This window comes from Echiichthys vipera, assembly GCF_963691815.1.
Source record: "Echiichthys vipera genome assembly, contig: SCAFFOLD_86, whole genome shotgun sequence".
Taxonomy (NCBI): Eukaryota; Metazoa; Chordata; class Actinopteri; order Perciformes; family Trachinidae; genus Echiichthys; species Echiichthys vipera.
In genome coordinates, this window is record NW_028154874.1 from 15,001 (window position 1) to 37,500 (window position 22,500).

Sequence of the window (22,500 nt, forward strand, 5' to 3'; positions counted from 1 at the left end):
AAACTACAACAATAAACTACAACGATAAACTACAACGATAAACTACAACTCTAACAACAAACTACAGCCGTAATGATAAACTACAGCTGTAACGTCAAACTACAGCCGTAACGACAAACTACAGACGTAATGATAAACTACAGCTGTAACGATAAACTACAGCCGTAACGACAAACTACAGACGTAATGATAAACTACAGCTGTAACGATAAACTACAGCTGTAACGATAAACTACAGCCGCAACGACAAACTACAACTGTAAAGAAAAAAACTAAAGCTGTAGTAATGTCAAACTACAACATAAACTACAGCTGTAACAACAAACTATAACGATAAACTACAGCTGTAACGATAAACTACAACGATAAACTACAAAGATAAACTACAACCTCAACGATAAACTACAAAGATAAACTACAACCTCAACGATGAACTACAAAGATAAACTACAACTGTAACGATAAACTACAACGATAAACTACACCGATAAACTACAACGATAAACTACAGCTGTAACGATAAACTACAGCTGTGACGATAAACTACAACTGTGACGATAAACTACAACGATAAACTACACCGATAAACTACAACGATAAACTACAGCTGCAACGATAAACTACAGCTGTGACGATAAACTACAACAATAAACTACAACGATAAACTACAAAACCCACGCAGACACGGGGAGAACATGCTCCACACAGAAATTCTGGTTCCTGGGATTCAAACCGGGGACCCTCTTGCTGTGTTGCGACAGTGCTAACCACCACACACATTATCAAACACACAGCACGTACGTCAGGCGGCACACTCACCTTCCTGTCGACCACGCACAGCTGCTCTGCGGGGAGGTAGTGGAAAGGAAACAGGAACCTGTAGTTGAAGTTCCCCTCGCCGCCCAGAGAGCGGTAGTGGACGTCCGTCTTCTGCTTGTTGTGTTCGTGCCCGTCGAGCCAGCTGAGGGTTCGAACCAGGAACCAGATCTGGTGTTATTATTCGTCTTGATGGTCACGGGGAGACGGATGTAGACACATTTACCTTTTGACGTAGATGTCGCTCATCCTCTCCCCGCTGACGCTGACGTCGTCCAGGATGACGTCACTGGTGTTCCAGATGATGCAGCGCAGGAAGAACCTGAACAGGAAACGCAGCTATTAATGATTTCAGACACCCCTACGGTGGACCATACCATCTTAACCTACAGATACCCCTATAGTGGACCATACCATCTTAAACTACAGACTACTCTATAGTGGACCGTACCATCCTAACCTACAGACACCCCTATAGTGGACCATACCATCTTAACCTACAGACACCCCTATAGTGGACCATACCATCTTAACCTACAGACACCCCTATAGTGGACCGTACCATCCTAACCTACAGACACCCCTATAGTGGACCATACCATCTTAACCTACAGACACCCCTATAGTGGACCATACCATCTTAACCTACAGACACCCCTATAGTGGACCATACCATCTTAACCTACAGACACCCCTATAGTGGACCGTACCATCCTAACCTACAGACACCCCTATAGTGGACCATACCATCTTAACCTACAGACACCCCTATAGTGGACCATACCATCTTAACCTACAGACACCCCTATAGTGGACCATACCATCTTAACCTACAGACACCCCTATAGTGGACCGTACCATCTTAACCTACAGACACCCCTATAGTGCACCGTACCATCTGATCCTACAGACACCCCTATAGTGCACCGTACCATCTGATCCTACAGACACCCCTATAGTGGACCATACCATCCTAACCTACAGACACCCCTATAGGGGACCATACCATCTTAACCTACAGACACCCCTATAGTGGACTGTACCATCCTAAACTACAGACACCCCTATAGTGGACCATACCATAGTGGACCGTACCATCCTAACCTACAGACACCCCTATAGTGGACCATACCATCTTAACCTACAGACACCCCTATAGTGGACCGTACCATCTTAACCCACAGACATCCCTATACTGGACTGTACCATCTTAACCTACAGACACCGCTATAGTGGACCATACCATCTTAACCTACAGACACCCCTAAAGTGGACTGTACCATCTGAACCTGCAGACACCCCTATAGTGGACCATACCATCTTAATCTACAGAGACCCCTATAGTGGACCGTACCATCTTTACCTGAGTTGCCAGATCCGCAGTTGTAACAAGTAATTGGGCGACTTTTTATGTGTTTCTTCAGGATAATTGTGATATTTTGAATATGCAGGAAGTTTTTAACAATACAGGATAATATTAATAATAATAATAAAGGTTGAATAATAATAAATATATATAATAATAATAGTATTTCCTTTAAATAAACAAACATTCGCACCATAAATTCATGCAGAAAAATGCTCCAGAATGCAGGAAATTAAGTGTTTTAATTATCTGGGGGAGGACAACCAGACCCCTAACTACGCCCTTGATGAGATATATTAATATTATAAAATAATACGATGCATTGACTGACTGGTCTACAGTGTTCACGTGTGTGCTCGTACTTCTTTGCCCTGCGCGGTGTCACGTTGAACGGGGGTCCAGGTGGTCCCAGGGACTTGGGGAACAGATCCACCCACATCATCAGACGGCCCTGAAGGACAACACCGACAGACAATCACAACAGTGGAATAGAAACGTCATATACGACCCTACGACCCTACGGAGTGCGTCGTTGTGTTACCTGCTGGATGTCCGGCTGCAGGGGGCTGTACAGCGCTCTGGTCTCCACGTGTTCGGGCACAAACCCCAACTTCCTCAAGATCAGGAGGGACAGGCGCTCTTTAATCGGGCCGAGGTGTCGTTTGCACACGTTATGGTCCTCTGAAGACACACACACACACACACACACACACACACACACACACACACACACACACAGACACACACACGCACAGGAAGCAACAAATGGGGGTTTAAGTGTAGGTCACAGCACTCCTTAAATGACTGTTAAAGCTCCCTGAGTGGAGAATGGAAACACAGGAATTATTCATTATTCATACACACACACACACACACACACACACACACACACACACACACACACATACACACAAATGCACTCGCACACACACACACACACACACACACAGTACGCTGTTCATTGGTCTCTGCATCACAAATGAATGAGGAAAATCTGCGATGCGTCCAAACAAAACGAAGGAAGAGAGGAGAGGAAGATGGGAAGAGAGGAAGACAGGAGGAGAGGAGAGGAAGACAGGAGGAGAGGAGAGGAAGACAGGAGGAGAGGAGAGGAAGAGAGGAGGAGAGGAGAGGAAGACAGGAAGAGAGGAGAGGAAGACAGGAGGAGAGGAGAGGAAGAGAGGAGGAGAGGAGAGGAAGACACGAGGAGAGGAGAGGAAGACAGGAAGAGAGGAGAGGAAGACAAGAAAAGAGGAGAGGAAGAGAGGAGAGGAAGAAGGGAGGAGAGGAAGACAGGAGGAGAGGAGAGGAAGACAGGAGAAGAGGAGAGGAAGAGAGGAGGAGAGGAGAGGAAGAAGGGAAGAGAGGAAGACAGGAGGAGAGGAGAGGAAGACAAGAGGAGAGGAAGACAGGAGAAGAGGAGAGGAAGACAGGAGGAGAGGGGAGGAAGAAGGGAAGAGAGGAAGACAGGAGGAGAGGAGAGGAAGACAGGCAGAGAGGAGAGGAAGACAGGAAGAGAGGAGAGGAAGACAGGAAGAGAGGAGAGGAAGACAGGCAGAGAGGAGAGGAAAAGAGGAGAGGAGAAACAGTAAAGAAGAGAGAAAGGTGGATGAAAAGGGGACAAATGTGCAGACGGAAAGATGAGGACGGAGAAGGGGGGGTGAGAAGTGGTGAAAAAGAAGAGAAGGAGGGATTGAAGAAGGGAGAAGAGCGAGTAAGGAAGCAACAAAAATAAGAGGAAGAGAAGGAGGTGTGGAAGGGGGGAGGATAAGGAAGTTGGAGATGGAGGAAGAAGAGAAGAAGAGAAGATGAGGAAGGAAGGACAAAAGTAGTGTAAGGGATGGAAAAGGGGGGATGACGAGAAGAGTGAAATGGGAGAGAAAGAAGAGAAGACGACAGGAAACGGAGAGAAAGGTGAGTGAAAAGAGGAGGGAGGAAGAAATGAAATGAAAGAAAAGAACGAAAGAAGAAAGAAAAATAAACGAATGGAGGGAGGGACAGGAAACGAAAGAAGAAGAGAGCGGAGGAAGAGAAGCAGAAGGGAAGATGGAGGAGGGAAAAAGAGAGGAAAAGATGAGATGGAGGTGAAGAAGAAAAGGAAAGATGAATGAAAAGAGAAAGAAAAGAGGGAAAGAGCGACAGAGGAAGAGGAGCGCGGCCTCTCAACCAATTAGCAACCGCCTTTTTTTGACGGACAGCGGGCTGACGCACGGTAACCGAGGCAACCGTGGAAAGAGAACGCGGCGGCGTTCCTCGCTAACCGAGAGACGACCACGATGTTGACGTTGGCTTGCGTGCGCACACACACACACACACACACACACACACACACACACACACACACACACACACACACACACACACACACACACACACACACACACACACACACACACACACACACACACACACACACACACACACACACACACACACACACACACACACACACACACACACACACACACACACACACACACACACACAGCTGTACCATAAATCACCAAAACGACAACCATGACCTTGCATCGCACCAGGCGTGGATTGCGTGTGAGTGTGTGTGTGTGTGTGTGTGTGTCTGTGTGTGTGTGTGTGTGTGTGTGCGTGTGTGTGCGCGTGTGTGTGTGTGTGTGTGTGTGTGCATGTGTGTGTGTGTGTGTGTGTGTGTCTCATCCCTACTCTCTTCAGGTGGTCCTGCGGTCTAACTCCCCCTTTCCTCCTCCCAACTTGTGCAGTTTTAGCCGCAGAAGAGGAGGAGGAAGAGGCGGAGGAGAGGAAGGAGACGGAGGAGAGGAGGAGACGGAGGAGAGGAAGGAGACGGAGGAGAGGAAGGAGACGGAGGAGAGGAGGAGACGGAGGAGACGGAGGAGAGGAGGAGACGGAGGAGAGGAAGGAGACGGAGGAGAGGAAGGAGACGGAGGAGAGGAAGGAAGGATGGAGAGAAGGAGGGGACAACTTGGAGAGGGAAGAGAGAGAGAGCGAGGATGACGGAGAGAAAATGAAGGAAAAGAAGAGGAGAAAAGGGATGAGAGGAGGGTGAAATGGGGGATGAAAGAGGGAAAGAGAGAGAGAGAATGGTGGGATGAAGGAGAGAAGAACAAAGGAGACAGAGGAGGGGATAAAGAAAGGATAGAGGAAAAAAGAAAAGGAAACAAAGGAGGAGAAATGTGTGAGGAAAGGGAGGAGAAGGGAGGGATGGAGAGAAAAGAGAGGGATGGCTGACGGCAAGAAGGAGAGTAAGTGAAGAGGTGATAAAGAGGGAGAAAGAAAGGATGAAGGAGGTGATTGCGAAGGTGTGGAAGGAAAGAAGATGAAGAAGAAAATGAGACGAGAAAGTAAAGAAAGGGAGGATAGAGGGAGAGGAGCAGGTTCAGGATGGGAGAAAGAGAGAGAGAGAGAGAGAGAGAGAGAGAGAGAGAGAGAGAGAGAGAGAGAGATTCGTGACAGGATGAAGGAGAGAAAATGGAGAGATGAAGAGACAAAAAAGGAGAAAAAGGAGGAGAAGGATGGAAGAAACACGACTTCAGCACTTGGTCCATTCTTCTTGAGTCTCTTCCCCGGTTCAGTAAATGTAGTGGGTTACATGAGCGACTGTGGTGCAGTGGTTAAGTGGGTCGTCCTCCATTTGAGAGATCGGCGGTTCGATCCCCAGCTCTTTCCGGGATTTCTATCAAATCCCGAGCAATAAGAAATGACACTCACTCATCTTCAGCCTCTTATCCGGGGTCGGGTCGAGGGCGCAGCAGCTCCAGCAGGGGACCCCAAACTTCCCTTTCCCGGGCCACATTAACCAGCTCTAACTGGGGGATCCTGAGGCGTTCCCAGAGATCTAATCTCTCCACCTGGTCCTGGGTCTTCCCCGAGGCCTCCTCCCAGCTGGACGTGCCTGGAACACCTCCCTAGGGAGGCGCCCAGGGTTCATCCTTACCAGATGATCCTGAACCACCTCAACTGGCTCCTTTCAACGCAAAGGAGCAGCGGCTCTACTCCGAGTTCCTCACGGATGCTGAACTTCTCCCCCTCTCTCTAAGGGAGACTCCAGCCCCCCTCCTGAGGAAACACATTTCACACGCTTGGACCCACAACCTGGTTCTTTGGGTCCTGACCCAGCTTTCATGACCACAGGTGAGGGTAGGAACCAGGACTGAGCGGTAGATCCAGAGCTTTGCCTTCCTCAGCTCTCTTTTCGTCACAACGGTGCGGTAGAGCGACTGCAGCTCCGCCCCCGCTGCTCCGATTCTCCGGCCAAACTCACGCTCCATCGTCCCCTCACTCGTGAAAAAGATCCCGAGGGACTTGAACTCCTTCACTTGGGGTCAGGACTAATTCCCTACCTTTCAGAATAAGTGTTGGTCTCTCACCGAGGTCTGCAGCGGTGTACTGGTCTCCTCTGAAGTGGACCACGTCCTCCTGGTAGACGGGCTTGGGCAGGTTGCGGCGCTCACACACTCTGTGCAGCAGCTGCCTCGGGCTCAGTTGGTCTCTCCACTGGTTCACCCCTGACCTGAGAACAGAGAGGATGTTCAAAAATGTGTGTGTGTGCGTGTGTGTGTGTGTGTCTCTGTGTGTGTGTGTGTGTGTGTGTGTGTGTGTGCCCGTGTGTGTGTGTCTGTTTGTCTCTGTGTGTGTGCCCGTGTGTGTGTGTGTGTGTGTGTGTCTGTGTGTTTGTGTGTGCCCGCGTGTGTGTGTCTCTGTGTGTCTGTGTGTGTGTGCCCGTGTGTGTGTGTGTGTGTGTGTGTGTGCCCGCGTGTGTGTGTGCGTGTGTGTGTGTGCCTGTGTGTGTGTCTCTGTGTGTGTGTGTGTGTGTGTGTGCCCGCGTGTGTGTCTGTGTCTGTGTGCCCGCGTGTGTGTGTCTGTGTGTCTGTGTGTGTGTGCCCGTGTGTGTGTGTGTGTGTGTGTGTGTGTGTGTGTGTGTGTGTGTGTGTGTGTGTGCGTGTGTGTGTGTATTTCAATTATGTTTTAGGTATAAACAATAAAAATAAAGGGCAAAGGAGAAGGTAGCGGTGGCGGTGGCGGTGGCGGTGGCGGTGGCGGTGGCGGTGTCCACTCACACGCAGTAGGACTGCGGCAGGCCGCACGTGGCTCCGTATTTGGACAGGAAGCGGTTCTCCAGGTCGATCACCGTCTCCCCGATCTTCTCGTCTTTGGTCAGCATGTCGTGGTCGTACACCATCACGCGGAGGTCCTTCTCCAGAGGGAGGGAGCAGGTGAGCTCGAACATCCTGGAGGGACAACAGCAGATGGAAAACAGTCTCAGCGCGAGACTAAAGAGGCGTCCTGGTGGCGTCCGAAAGTTTCAAGTCTGACGTCTCTTTGTGGTTGTTTTATGTCTCTTTGTGGTCATTTTGTGGTTGTTTTGTGTCTCTTTGTGGTTGTTTTGTGTCTCCTTGTGGTCGTTTTGTGTCTCCTTGTGGTCGTTCTGTGTCTCTTTGTGGTCGTTTTTTGTCTCTTTGTGGTCGTTTTGTGTCTCCTTGTGGTTGTTTTGTGTCTCTTTGCGGTTGTTTTGTGTCTCTTTGTGGTTATTTTGTGTCTCTTTGTAGTTATTTTGTGTCTCTTTGCTGCAAATGTGTCTCCATTTTGACTCTTTGTAGTCATTTTGTGTCTCTGCGGTTGTTTTGTGTCTCTTTGTGATCAGTGTGTGTGTGTTATCCATCCATGGTTGTGACCTGATGACGTGACTCTACGGCACATTTTTTAATTTGACGTGATGTAACTTTGTGTGATGTGACGGTCGCCAAAGAGTTGAGGACGGACGCTGTTTCCAATACTTTCTAACATCCATTGAGTCCTGATAGTTTGCACAATAACACGAAACGCCCCGGGGGAAAGACAATAGGAAGAGTGGTTATTGTTTCATCATGAAGAAGAGACGACCCTCACCTTTAAGTTCACGTAAAAGAACTTTGAATGAGTTCTTTAAAGACTGAACTAAACGAGCTTCATCGACACGACACTCAAGCTGCAGAGCGTCGTCCTCTGGTTTAATAAAGATATAACATATGCAGGACTGTATCAGTAGCTGCAGTGGGTGTTCAGCCCGTCTCAGAGCCGTTCACAGTGTGTAGTTGGAGCTCTGCCCTCTGTGCTGACGCTGGGATCGGTGTGTGTGTAGCGACACCTACTGGTATGACACGGGAAAAAGGTGCAGAGGAGGAGAAAGATACCAAGAAGAGACTGAGAAGGAAAAATGATCAGAAAGTGATCAACATGATGGATCATTAGACCAGATGAACGCAAGCACACGGTCAGTGCTGCTCCTATACTGTACACTGTGTGACGCCTACATGGAAAAGATTGCTTTAGCTTCAATGTGAGTAATGTGTTTGGCCTGGAAAGAGCACATCCACACATCATTTAACATGTTAAATGAGAATAGGATTGAGTTTTTTGCAGTGTAACAGCCCTTTTCTTTCTGTTTTCACTTAAACCACAATTATATGTGACAGTTAAGTGGAGTAAGAAGCCAAACAGCTGGAAGGTAACAGGTGCTTTTTCTTGATGAGGGTCTCAAAGACGCAGATGGATTACTGAAGGGGCCCTCCATGCACAGTCTCAGGGCCCAAAAACATACCAACCAGAGAGAGATGCAAAATGTATGACCACAAAGAGTCATAAAATGGCTACAAAGAGACGCAAAAAGGGGCAAAATGATCACAAGGAGACACAAAATAGCAACAAAAATTGACAGAAGGAGCGCTAACAGAGGGAAAAAAGGACTATAGACTGAAAGAAACTGCAAAGGGAAACAAAACGACTACAAAGCGACACAAAACAACTACAAAGAAACACATAATGGCCACAAAGAGACACAAAATGGCCACAAAGAGACACAAAATGACCACAAAGAGACACAAAATGATCCCAAAGAGACACAAAATGACCACAAAGAGACACAAAATGACCCCAAAGAGACACAAAATGACCACAAAGAGACACAAAATGGCCACAAAGAGACACAAAACAACTACAAAGAGACACATAATGGCCACAAAGAGATATGAAATGACCACAAAGAGACACAAAATGAACACAAAGAGACACAAAATGACTACAAAGAGACATAAAATGGCCACAAAGAGACACAAAATAACCACAAAGAGACACAAAATGACTACAAAGAGACATAAAATGGCCACAAAGAGACACAAAATAACCACAAAGAGACACAAAATGACTACAAAGAGACACAAAACAACTACAAAGAGACACAAAATGACTACAAAGAGACACAAAATGACCACAAAGCGACACAAAACAACTACAAAGAGACACAACATGGCCACAAAGAGCCACAAAACAACTACAAAGAGACACAAAATGACCACAAAGAGACATAAAACAACTACAAAGAGACACAAATGTGGGCTCAAAGGGGCGTTACGTACTTTCCAAAGACGGGGTCCAGTGTGCAGGGGATGTAGTTTTCGTGGTCGTTGATCGTCTTTTTCCCCAAAGTGATCTTCACGTAGGGGTCACACTGAAAACACAAGAGAAACCTATTAAAACACACACACACACACACACACACACACATACACATACACATACACATACACATACACACACACACACACACACACACACACACACACACACACACACACACACACACACACACACACACACACACACACACACACACACACACACACACACACACACACACACACACACACACACACACACACACACACACACACACACACACACACACCTCATTCATTCGTCTTCAACCGCTTGTCCCTGTCGGGGTCGCGGAGGGGCTGGAGCCGATCCCAGCTGTAAGGCGACAGTGCTAACCACCGCGCCACCGTGTCGCCTCATCCTCAGAATTGCAGTCCATTAAATGATATGATGAAAACAATAATCAGTCCTCACCTTCCCGTTGGTGTCTTTGGGCTGCAGCCCTTGAGCCTGGATGACGTAGACTCGGACCAAACACTCCTCGATGCCGTTGGGAGGAAGCTTTCTGAACTGTCTGGGCGGAGTCGGGACAGAGGGGTCGTCCGGCAGGGGGTAGATCTTGAACATACCCTGCGGTTCAAAGTGGACGCAGTCAAAGAGCACGAAGAGGGAGTCTTGTTCTAAACCTAACCACGTAGTTTTGTTTTAATTCACAGCGTTAACCAGGTGTTTAAAACAGTCACCACTGCACAACGTGTGTGCTGGTTGAAGTAAACTACGTTTCCCTGGAAGCTTAATTGAGAATGCAGTTACATTGGATGGGATCAGAATTTCAGGATCGAGGGCGGGATCAAAAAAAATCTACTTTGCGGAACAAAACAAAATGCAGCAGAACAGAAAGCAACACAATAGAACGCAACCTCATCTCATCTTCAGCCTCTTATCCGGGGTCGAGTCTCGGGGGCGGCAGCTCCAGCAGGGGACCCCAAACTTCCCTTTCCCGGGCCACGTTAACCAGCTCTAACTGGGGGATTAGATTAGACACACTGGTCTGGGAACGCCTCAGGATCCCCCAGATGGCATTGGTTGCAAAGCCGTGTGTGAGCGCTGAACCCCTTCAAAATCATCCCAGGGTCTTTTTCAGCACTTACATACATCAAATAAGTCCTAATTTTTTTCGTGTAACAACTATTAACGGAGAAATCCCAGACAGTCGCTAACAGCCGGACGTGGCTAACAGTGATTAGCTCGGGGCAGCACGGTGAAGGCATTCAAAGGTCTTTTTTAACCACTAATGCTGCTGAAAATAACAGCAAACCTCTGCAGCAGCATGAGAAGAGTCCCTACACACACAACAAAGCAGCAATGGGCTCCTTCCACTGTAATGGACTTTACTATGAGAGGAGCTGGTACAGGGGCCAGTAGGTAAGTCTTTAAAACACTCTTTAATAAACTCTGGCTTCACTAACTACGCTGTTGCTGCTTTGTTGTGTGTGTAGGGACTCTTCTCATGCTGCTGCAGAGGTTTGCTGTTATTTTCAGCAGCATTAGTGGTTAAAAAAGACCTTTGAATGCCTTCACCGTACTGCCCCGAGCTAATCACTGTTAGCCACGTCCGTCTGTGAGCGACTCTCCGGGATATCTCTGTGAAAAATTGTCTCAATGCTTATTTGATGAGTGTATTTGCCGAAAAAGACCATGGGAGGATTTTACGCCGGACTTTAACTTTAATGACCGTTGATTTGGAGACCGTTGCAGTGAAGGTGTTGCACGTAGCTGAAGGAGGTTCACATAAACATTTGCATTCACCTGCCATGTAGCTGCACAAGAGGCCCAACTCCTGCTGCAGAAAACATCCCTCAAACCAGGACAGGACACTAAAGTTTAGTTAATTTGGGTCTGATGTGGGACTGGGGAACGACTGAACCCTAAATGTCTGAAGAAGTTGGTTAAAAAAGACCTTTGAATGCCTTCACCGTACTGCCCCGAGCTAATCAATGTTAGCCAAATCCGGCTGTTAGCGACTCTCCTGGATATCGCAGTGAAAAAGAACGCAACATAACTCATGAAAACCAAATAACGCCGAGCAGAACCTTATAAAAATGTAATTTACAGGATCACAGTGTTTGCATGCAGCACAATATAAGAACACAGCTTTTACCTTGAACTCTCCGACCACTGAAGGATCCTCCCCTTCATCGGTCTTTCCTCTGTGCAGCTTGAAAGTCTGACAGAAATCTGAGAGCTCTTCGAAACCCTCGATCTTCTCCAACTCCCGCTCATACACCTGAGGAAGAGGAGAAGAAGTGCCGCAACTCTAAAACTCTCAAAACAACAGAAGAGTTAAATCTCTATCAGAAACACACACACACACACACACACTCGGTGGTATTTGCGTCATCTTTATTTTTAAAGGTTTTTCTCAAGTTGCCAACAGAACACGCACACATTATCCTACATGGCATCATAGCGGAGTATTGGCGCGGCGTAATTCCACTGGTATTGGATTCAAAGTTGAGCCAAAAGCTACTCAACAGTATGTTACACTCACACACTGCAGGGGCGCTGGCATGTGTGCATACTGCATCTGGGCAGGGACGTCTATATGTCAGGAGCACAAAGAGCTTCATTTGTTTTCATTAGTGATGTTTGTGTTCATCAGTAACACACACACAAACACACACACACATTCCCTCATTCTTTTCCCATCACGGAAGAACGAGCGTCGCTGAAGAGGCGAGCTGGAAACAGTGTTTCACTTCAGCGTCACACCGACAAGACTACGAGGCTGCGAAGGCTACGAGGCTACGAAGGCTACGTTCACGCTGCAGTTACGAGAGAACTGGATACGATTTTTACGCTCATATGTGAAGCAAATCGGATTTGCTTTCAACAGTGTGAACATTGAATCTGACACTTTCAAATCAGCATTAGGCCACTTTTAAATGTGCTACTGAATCGGATACGCATCGACTTTGATGTCATTCTGATCCGCGCTGCAGTGTTTTGTAAATTAATGACAAATAAATTCATTCATTCATTCATCTTCAACCGCTTATCCCGTGGTCGGGGTTGCGGGGGGTGCTGGAGCCGATCCTAGCTGACATCAGACAACCATTCACACCTACGGGTGATTTAGAGTCATCAATGAACCGAACACCTGCACGTCTTTGGACTGTGGGAGGAAACCGGAGAACCCGGAGAAAACCCACACAGACACGGGGACAACATGCAAACTCCACACAGAAAGGCCCAGGCCGGGATGCGAACCAGGAACCCTCTTGCTGTGAGACGACAGTGCAACCACTACATGATTAAAATTTAAAAAATGTGCCACATGAACAGAATCAAACCAACATGGAGGGCAGCAGTGAAGCAGGCGGCCAATGGAGGCATAGTAAAGTTTTAGACCTTGTTAGTATTTGGGGTGACACTAAACTTGTAGGGGGGCGAGCGGCACACGGTGGTGTGGTGGTTAGCACTGTCGCCTCACAGCAAGAGGGTAACTATTTGGAATCCCAGCTGGGGCCCTTCTGTGTGGAGTTTGCATGTTGTCCCCGTGTCTGCGTGGGTTTTCTCCGGGTTCTCCGGTTTCCTCCCACAGTCCAAAGACGTGCAGGTGTTCAGTTCATTGATGACTCTAAATCACCCGTAGGTGTGAATGGTTGTCTGTCTCTGTTTGTCTCTATGTGTCCTGCGATAGACTGGCGTCCTGTCCAGGGTGGACCCCGCCTCACGCCCGATGTCAGCTGGGATCAGCTCCAGCCCCCCGCGACCCCGACAGGGACAAGAGGCTGAAGATGGATGGATGGACTTAACTTGAAGGGTCTTATCGTACTAGCCATGTTCGCCTCCATAAACACCAATGTGGCATGATATCATCTGCGCACGCTTGAGGCCACATTTAAAGACATAACAGCCAAACCAAAAATCAGATTTGAGCAATAAATCAGGATTTTGCATTGAGACCTGCAGTGTGAACGTAGCCAAACACTCTCAGAGTTTCAATCTACACATTTCCACTATCAGATTAATAAAATGTAACAGGGCTGAAAGAGTTGAAGTCAAGGCAAAATCTGGAAGACCAAGAAAAATGTAGGATGAGACCTGGTGAAAGATGCAGAGAACAACCCACACATCACCACAAAAGAGCTGCAGACAAGTCTAGTTGTGGCAAGACAACAACACTTTAAACAACCGAGACCTGCATTGCAGAGTTGAAGGAAGAAAAGCCGTCCGTGCGACCTCGATACAACGAGCTGCGTCTGAAGTATGCAAAAGCAAACCTTCATGAGTCTTTTGGAACAATTTGCGCTGGAGTGATGAAACCAAGACGGAATGTTTTGGTCACAACCAAAGAAGTTATGTGGGCGAAGCATTCACAGAGACGGACACCTCGCCAAGTGTTAAGCATGGAGGTGGATCCATTATGCTTTGGGGTTATGTGGCAGCTGGGGGGCAAAGGAAACATCGCGCGGGTGGAAAAAAACGAACCGATTCCAAGGAATATAAATTTTAGAGGCTAATTCGAAGGTCAGTCCAGGCATTGAAGTTGAAGAGAGCTCGGGTATTTCAGCAAGACATTGATCCAAAGTATACCTCAAAATCGACCATTAAGTGCCTCCTAGGAAAGATGGATGGAGGTTTTGGAACGTCCCCCACAGTCCCCAGACTTTAATACCATTGGAAATGTATGGAGAGATCCCAAACATGCCGTGCATGCGAGGGGACCGACGACTCTATCTGAGCGAGAGGTGTTCTGCCAGGAGGAATGGGGCTAAAGGATAAAAAGACTCTTAGCTGGCTACAGGTTTGCACGCCATTATAGTTGGAGTTGGAGTTACAGAGTCGTAATTACAGGGTTCCTTAAACTTTCTAAACTGTCCACGTGCACTTCTGTTTGCAGACTTGATTTCCTTGACTTCCCCTTGAGAGGTGAATAAATCATTCTGCATTGAAAACATAATTTTGCGTTGGTGCCGTCATTCCTTATGCGAAGTACAATTTGCGGGCTTTGAAAGTTACGCACATACCGAGGATGGTGGCCTTTCACCTCCCCCCCTACTGTAATGTCTTTGCAATTAAACAAAGTGAGGAAAGAGAGGAGGAGGAAAGATGAGAGGATGAAGGGTATAAGTGGACTAAGATTTGGGCGGAGATGGGGGTGAAAGAGTCGGAAAAGCAGGGTGAGGATGTGGAGAGAGAGAGCGAGTGATGAGGGGGGATGATGTAAACGAAAGAGAGGTCTGGAAACAGCGGTTCATTTCACTGCTCGAGCACCAAACCCAGTACCAGGGGAGAGGGGAGATGAAGAGAGCGGGGAGGGGGTTTAGACCAAGCATGAGGGGTTGTACTGTAGGGTTGATATATGATTCATACAATACATATATGCGTCCTTTATAGAAAGTTTAAAGTATAAAAGCATCTAACCTATGAATCACAACCCTAAGATTGATGCCAATCTAACCTTTGTATGCTGAATAACACCAGCAGCTGGCTAACTTAGCTTAGCACAAAGACCACCAAGGAAAAGTTAGGTAACTTGTTACATTACAAGATTACTCCCATTAAAACGTAATAAGTTACTTTTTTAGTTTTTGGTTTGTTTCTTTTTATCTCATCTCATCTTCAGCCTCTTATCCGGGGTCGGGTCGTGGGGGCAGCAGCTCCAGCAGGGGACCCCAAACTTCCCTTTCCCGGGCCACATTAACCAGCTCTAACTGGGGGATCCTGAGGCGTTCCCAGGCCAGTGTGGAGATCTAATCTCTCCACCTGGTCCTGGGTCTTCCCCGAGGCCTCCTCCCAGCTGGACGTGCCTGGATCACCTCCCTAGGGAGGCGCCCAGGGTTCATCCTTACCAGATGATCCTGAACCACCTCAACTGGCTCCTTTCAACGCAAAGGAGCTTCGTTTCCTTTAGTTGCAGGCTAAATAACCATGAGGGACCTGTGCATCCTTTGGTGGTCTGATGGTCTGCAATGATATTTATTCATCATCTATTTAACCAGTAAGTGACTGTGGCAAGTTAAGTTCAGGCAACAAAACTACTTGGTTACGATTACCTCAAGATGAGGTTTGGCTTGGTACTTCCAGGGGTCCCCCAAGTCCTGTGTTTTGGGACAAATCCTCGTCCCTTCGTGGACTTTAGTACTCTTATACAGGTGTAATTACTTCAGTATTAAATATGTGGTGCTGCAGTCGCTCTACCGCACCGTTGTGACGAAAAGAGAGCTGAGGAAGGCAAAGCTCTGGATCTACCGCTCAGTCCTGGTTCCTACCCTCACCTGTGGTCATGAAAGCTGGGTCAGGACCCAAAGAACCAGGTCCAGGTCCAAGCGTGTGAAATGTGTTTCCTCAGGAGGGGGTCTGGAGTCTCCCTTAGAGAGAGGGGGAGAAGTTCAGCATCCGTGAGGAACTCGGAGTAGAGCCGCTGCTCCTTTGCGTTGAAAGGAGCCAGTTGAGGTGGTTCAGGATCATCTGGTAAGGATGAACCCTGGGCGCCTCCCTAGGGAGGTGTTCCAGGCACGTCCAGCTGGGAGGAGGCCTCGGGGAAGACCCAGGACCAGGTGGAGAGATTAGATCTCCACACTGGCCTGGGAACGCCTCGGGATCCCCCAGTTAGAGCTGGTTAATGTGGCCCGGGAAAGGGAAGTTTGGGGTCCCCTGCTGGAGCTGCTGCCCCCGCGACCCGACCCCGGATAAGGGGCTTATGAGATGAGATGAGATGACTTATGAATTACAGCACTCTTAGTACAGTATATGTCTGAACAGTGAATGACAGCAGCCTGTCGGGTTCTTGCAGGGAAACACAACAGTTAAAAAGTAACAGATTACTAATTTAAAGGTGTAACTAAATAACTGATTTCTTGAATTCCTAAACTAATGGGTTAAATTACTCGTTACAACATGAAACCCAAGAGTGCTCTAACCTGATCCTTTGTAACACCTGAGCCCCAACACTGTTAACTTATGGTGTAAAGTTGAAGTCAGGGAGGTTTCTTGTGTGAAAGCCTCGGAAAGCTGCGATGATGCAAATGAAAGATAAGTCTAGAAAAAACGCTGGATAACAACACGTCCCAATCCTCTTGCACCAAACCCAGTACCAGGGGAGTAAATGATTGGAGGGAGGAGGGAGAGGAGGTGAAAAGGGAAGGCGAGAGGTGAACGGAGTCATAACAGGGATAGAAACAGCGGCGTCTTTGTGACAGAAGAAAAACAAACCAATCCTACTGTCAAGGAAGAGAAGAGGGAGAGGAAAGGGAGGACACTGACGGCAGGAAAGACGAAGGGGAGGTGAGGAGAGGGTGAGAGTGTGGAAGGAGAGAGGGCGAGCTGAGGACAGAGCGTTACTGAAGGCAGAAACAGGAGATTGAAGGGGACGGAGGAAGAGATGAGGTGGAAAACAAAGATGGTTTCAGGTGATGGGACGCCCCCAATGGCGTACAGCTCTCGTTCATGAACTCAAATCAGGAAACCCAGTCATTTTATGGCTTGTTTTTTATCTGATTATATAATTAATTCATTCATTCATCTTTAAACGCTTGTCCCTGTCGGGGTCGCAGGGGGGCTGGAGCCGATCCTAGCTGACATCGGGCGTGAGGCGGGGTCCACCCTGGACAGGACGCCAGTCTATCACAGGACACATAGAGACGAACAGAGACAAATAATTTTTATGTGTCTGTGTTTGTTTGTTTGTGTCTTTGTTTCCCAGCTGGGATTCGAACCAGGAACCAATTGATTTCATGTTTGGATCGTTTTTTGAAACAACAACATTGTTGTCTTTGTTTCTTCCCGTGGTTTCCCGCGTACCTGTTACCCTCGACCGTCTCGTCTTTAGACTTTTGTTTTTCCCTGTAATTGTTCCCGTTTGTTTATTTTAAATATTTGTTTGTACTTTTACCCCGTGTCCGTGTCCGCACCGTTCATGACAGGTACACTGCAAACAGGACCTGCTAATGGCTAATTTGGAATACTTTTATACATATAAAGACAATATAAATAGATCTAAATAGTGGACAACTGAAGGTCTACCTACTCTTCAACCATTGACTGGTCGGACAGTGTGTACTAATATTACATCATCTTGTTTTTTATATTGTACTTTTTTTATTACAAAGCCCTCCAATCACAGTGGAGGAGGGGCCAGATATACACCGCAAAGACCGGCCTTCACATCTCGCACGTACAAGTGCTGAAGAACAACGACGGATACATTAATGTTGCTGTAACACCAGGGATTGTCTGATCAAGACGAATTTGAGAGAGCATATCGATCAACCAGGGCTACATGGTAGAGTGGTGGTTAGCACTGTCGCCTCACAAGCAAGAAGGTTCCTGGTTTGAATCCCGGCTGGGGCCCTTCTGTGTGGAGTTTGCATGTTCTCCCCGTGTCTGCGTGGGTTTTCTCCGGGTTCTCCGGTTTCCTCCCACAGTCCAAAGACGTGCAGGTGTTGGGTTCATTGATGACTCTAAATCACCCGTAGGTGTGAATGGTTGTCTGTCTCTGTTCGTCTCTATGTGTCCTGTGATAGACTGGCGTCCTGTCCAGGGTGGACCCCGCCTCACGCCCAATGTCAGCTGGGATCAGTTCCAGCCCCCCCAATACCCGACAGGGACAAGCGGTTGAAGATGAATGAATGACATCGATCAACCAACCAACAATTGGAAGGTGACAGCCCTTTCATCCAGAGGAAATTAGGTTTTTTTTCAACAGTAATGACCTTGATTCACTTTGAACACAACCAAAAGTATAATAAAGTAACTGCGTATAATTTACCTGCTCAGAAACTTGATTCAGTGGATAAAGTTCCTCTTAAAAGATGAAGCTGAAATAGTAAATTGTTAATAATTCTGCCTTATCTTAAAGGGGATGTCTCATTAGCTGCTGTTTAACTGTCTATGATATATGAAGCCACTTCCATAGCTCATTCTCTCGCTGACCTCCATGATGGCGCCAGGCGAGAGTGCCCTTAATGATGATGCAACCGCAAGGCGATGGAAACACAAACAGAAAGGTGACAGAAGAAGGAGGCGACGGCAAAGCCGACAGCTGGGAGGAAAAGCGAGGATTTTAAAGAAGAGAGGGAGTCTCCGTCGGGTCAGAACGAGGTTGGAAAGTGTGTCTCAGCTGACGGTAGCAACCCTCAGAGCGCCGAAGGGCAGAGGGAACAGAGGAGGGCGAGGGGAACGGAGGTGGCAGCGCGGGGTGAGAGGAAGGTAAGGCAGGTTGGAAAGGTTGGAAACAGTGGCTCATGTCCCCGGGACAGTAGCAGATCTGACTGAAGGGGGGCCGGAGAAGAGGTGGGAGTGAATTAAAAAAAAGAGGCGTTGGCACAGAGGAGTGAGGAGAGGCAGAGCGGCGATGGAACCAGCAGCTCATTGGTCGTTTTCGCTAGTTTCCATCCAACTGTCAAGTGAGTTTTTGAGTGAAACGTCGCAAAAAAACCAAAGGCGACTTAGATGTGTTTCCATCTGCAGGGGTTGAAACCATTTAATAGGCTTCCTGCATGAAGAAGAAGTACACCCACACCCAAAGAGCCTTCAAAGGGTCAACGACTGCTGGGGAAAGCCGTTATTGTTCTCTATTGTGCCGTTTAGTTTCAGCTATATGTGTTTTCAGCCGAAGAGGAAGACATAGAAATGTACTTTTACATGTATGGCATGTCTTTCTGGAACAGTTCTGCTCATTAGAAGGTCATTTTAAAGCAATTTTGCATCAGATTGATTGATATCTTGGCTTTTTACAAACACAAACAAAGACACAAACACAGACACAGACACAAAGACACAAACAAAGACACAAACACAGACACAGACACAAAGATGCAAACACAGACACAAACAAAGACACAAACACAGACACAAACAAAGACACAAAGATGCAAACACAGACACAAACAAAGACACAAACAAAGACACAAACAGAGACGCAAACAAAGACACAACCAAAGACACAAACAGAGACGCAAAGATGCAAACACAGACACAAACAGAGACGCAAACAAAGACACAAAGACACAAACAAAGACACAAACAGAGACGCAAACAAAGACACAAAGACACAAACAAAGACACAAACAGAGACGCAAACTAAGACACAAACAAAGACACAAAGACACAAACAAAGACACAAACACAGACACAAACAAAGACACAAAGACGCAAAGACAGACACAAACACAGACAAAGACACAAAGACACAAAGACACAAACACAGACGCAAACACAGACGCAAACAAAGAGACAAAGACGCAAACAAAGAGACAAACAAAGACACAAAGACGCAAACAAAGAGACAAACACAGACACAAAGACACAAACACAGACGCAAACAAAGAGACAAAGACGCAAACAAAGAGACAAACAAAGACACAAAGACGCAAACAAAGAGACAAACACAGACACAAAGACACAAACAAAGACGCAAACAAAGAGACAAAGACACAAACACAGACGCAAACAAAGAGACAAACAAAGACGCAAACAAAGACACAAACAAAGACGCAAACAAAGACGCAAACAAAGATGCAAACAGGGACACATAAATACGATTTCTCACCAACAAACACACACATATAAATTTGGGTTGAAACCATTTAATAGGCTTCCTGCATGAAGAAGAAATACACCCACACCCAAAGAGCCTTTGAAGGGTCAACGACTGCTGGGGAAAGCCGTTATTGTTCTCTATTGTGCCGTTTAGTTTAAGCTATGTGTTTTCAGCCGAAGAGGAAGACATAGAAATGTACTTTTACACGTATGGCATGACTTTCTGGAACAGTTCTGCTCATTAGAAGGTCATTTTAAAGCACATTTGCATCAGATTGATCACTATGTTGGCTATTTATCTTGCAAAAACCTCTATGCAAAAGCTTTTTCATCATCAAAATATGACTTTTTAAGCTCTTGGTACCACATGTAAGTCAGGATACGTGTAGGAAACCCACCAAAAGGTCATTGAAGGAAGAGAAATGACATGAAGAGATCAGAAAGACAGTCAAAGCTGCTGGACCGATGTGAAATGGCTTTCAAGGGAGAGGTTAGAGGTCTCGTTTAAAAGCAATATAAGCAAAAAGGCCAAATTCTGACGTGATTAGTCATTTGTTTGGGCATCGGACGAGAAGACCGGCGTGTACTCTGAGTCCCGGTGGAAGGAAAGGTCGACGTTCAGGCCGAGAGAATCAGGATAAGGGTTGAACAGAGCGTGGGCGATGGCGTAAGGGGCTCCGGGGACGGCGGGTGAACCGCGGCAGACCCTGAAAGAAACGGGACTTAATTCAGATCTGACGTGATCCCGGGCTCGCCAAACATCGGAGAAGCGGTCGCGGCCTTTTCCCCTCCCGAATGCGTCCCACGGCGGCGTTCCCGAGGATTATTCAGCGCGGATGAGTCATCGGAATGAGTTCGGAAAATGGCCGGAATGTCGCGGCGCCGAGGCTGCGAGGACGGGGGCATGAGAAGAGAGGAAGGACGGCAAAAATGTGAAATGGTTCAAAAGTTTGGAGCAAAACATTCGGAGGAAATGGAACAAAGGGCGACACTGTCCCCGTCTTCTTCATGGTTCCCTCCGTCGCTCTCCATCCGTCCTTTTCCTTCGTGTTGTCTTTGTCTTCTGTCTGTTTGTTCCTCTTATTCTGATGATTTCTCACCAACAAACACACACATATGAATTTACATCTACAGACACACACCAGTTACTGCAGGGACGTGACATATTAGAGCAACTAGAATTTATTTGGTGTCGTTTTTCATTATTTTATCCTTTGACAATTAATAATCAGACGATTCAATGCCGAAACACAACCATGGGAGGGACAGAAAACAGAGCAAGCAACGAGACCACCTCCCCTGACTGTCGTGTTGACGTTCCCTTTAGCGCAGCTCCATCTAATGGATGCAGAACGTAACCCCAGCCTCCACTGTAGCGTCTGTTCTATGCTCCTTATAATGCGGAAAATACGGTGCTAACTTTTTTTTACCTGAGTTTGCAGGGATGTACAGGGTGGCAGCAATGGACACCAAATATCATAAGCGAGCTAGTTAGCTTCCCGAGCTGATACGTGCTAACGGCGCCAACCACAGATCGCCAACAATGTGCAACAATCTTTTTTTTGCCAAAACGGGAAATCAAACAAAAGCAACAGACTTTATCACATTAGGTTCATGTTAAATTCACAAAGTTCAGGGAGCAGAAGATGGTCTCAGAGCAAAAAGCCTCACCGTGAAGGATTTCAGTTTCACCCCGACGTTCACGTTTCAAATCTTCGACTTTCAGGGTTAAACCCTAATCACACCATCTGCTTTATTTGTGTAGTCCAGGGGTCTGCAACCTTTTACCCCCTCTTTGTCTGGAGCCGCAAAACATATTTGATCTCACAGCTATTAAAGTTGTATATATAGTTATATGATGTATACAGAAAAACTACAGGTTGTTGCATTTATGACATTAAAGAACAAAAATAAAGAAAACTGACATTTCATCCCTATTATTATGATTATTATTACCTGTTAAATCTCACCACATGTGAAGCGTACAGGTTAGCATCAATGTTGGCAATGAGAGCAAACTGATCTCTTTACGCAACATGCTATTCTCCGATAAGTGTTTTTTGGGGGGGTTTATCCGCGGTTAGCCACGGTTAGCATGGTTAGCGTCCTGACAGCGCGGGTTAGAAACTCCAGGTTAGCAGGGAAAGGTGCTGAGCGATAGCCGTAGCATGTGACGCATCTTTTAGTTTCATATAATATTTTGCAGGTGCTCCCTTTGAAAGATCGTCCACTGTGCAAAGAACACACTTCATTTATTTACATGTTATTTTTTAGCAAAGCTACAGGAGCCGCTGAAAAGGGACAGAAGAGCAGCGGAGGCCCAGGAGCCGCGGGTTGCAGACCCCTGGTGTAGTCTGTGTTAGCGT

The 22,500-nt window shown here is 47.0% G+C and overlaps 1 protein-coding gene across 1 annotated transcript in view; it reads right to left on the bottom strand.

The window, feature by feature from the left end:
• LOC310966259 (dysferlin-like) overlaps positions 1-22,500 on the bottom strand; it is a gene marked incomplete at its 5' end in the record, with an annotated part of 62,246 nt that overhangs the window by 7,287 nt on the left and 32,459 nt on the right. The window contains 9 exons of the mRNA XM_083940839.1: positions 820-961; positions 1,043-1,138; positions 2,545-2,633; positions 2,724-2,863; positions 6,544-6,686; positions 7,234-7,404; positions 9,568-9,659; positions 10,061-10,216; positions 11,748-11,873. Coding sequence (XP_083796965.1) covers positions 820-961; positions 1,043-1,138; positions 2,545-2,633; positions 2,724-2,863; positions 6,544-6,686; positions 7,234-7,404; positions 9,568-9,659; positions 10,061-10,216; positions 11,748-11,873 — 1,155 coding nt within the window. The remainder of the gene's footprint in view (positions 1-819; positions 962-1,042; positions 1,139-2,544; positions 2,634-2,723; positions 2,864-6,543; positions 6,687-7,233; positions 7,405-9,567; positions 9,660-10,060; positions 10,217-11,747; positions 11,874-22,500) is intronic.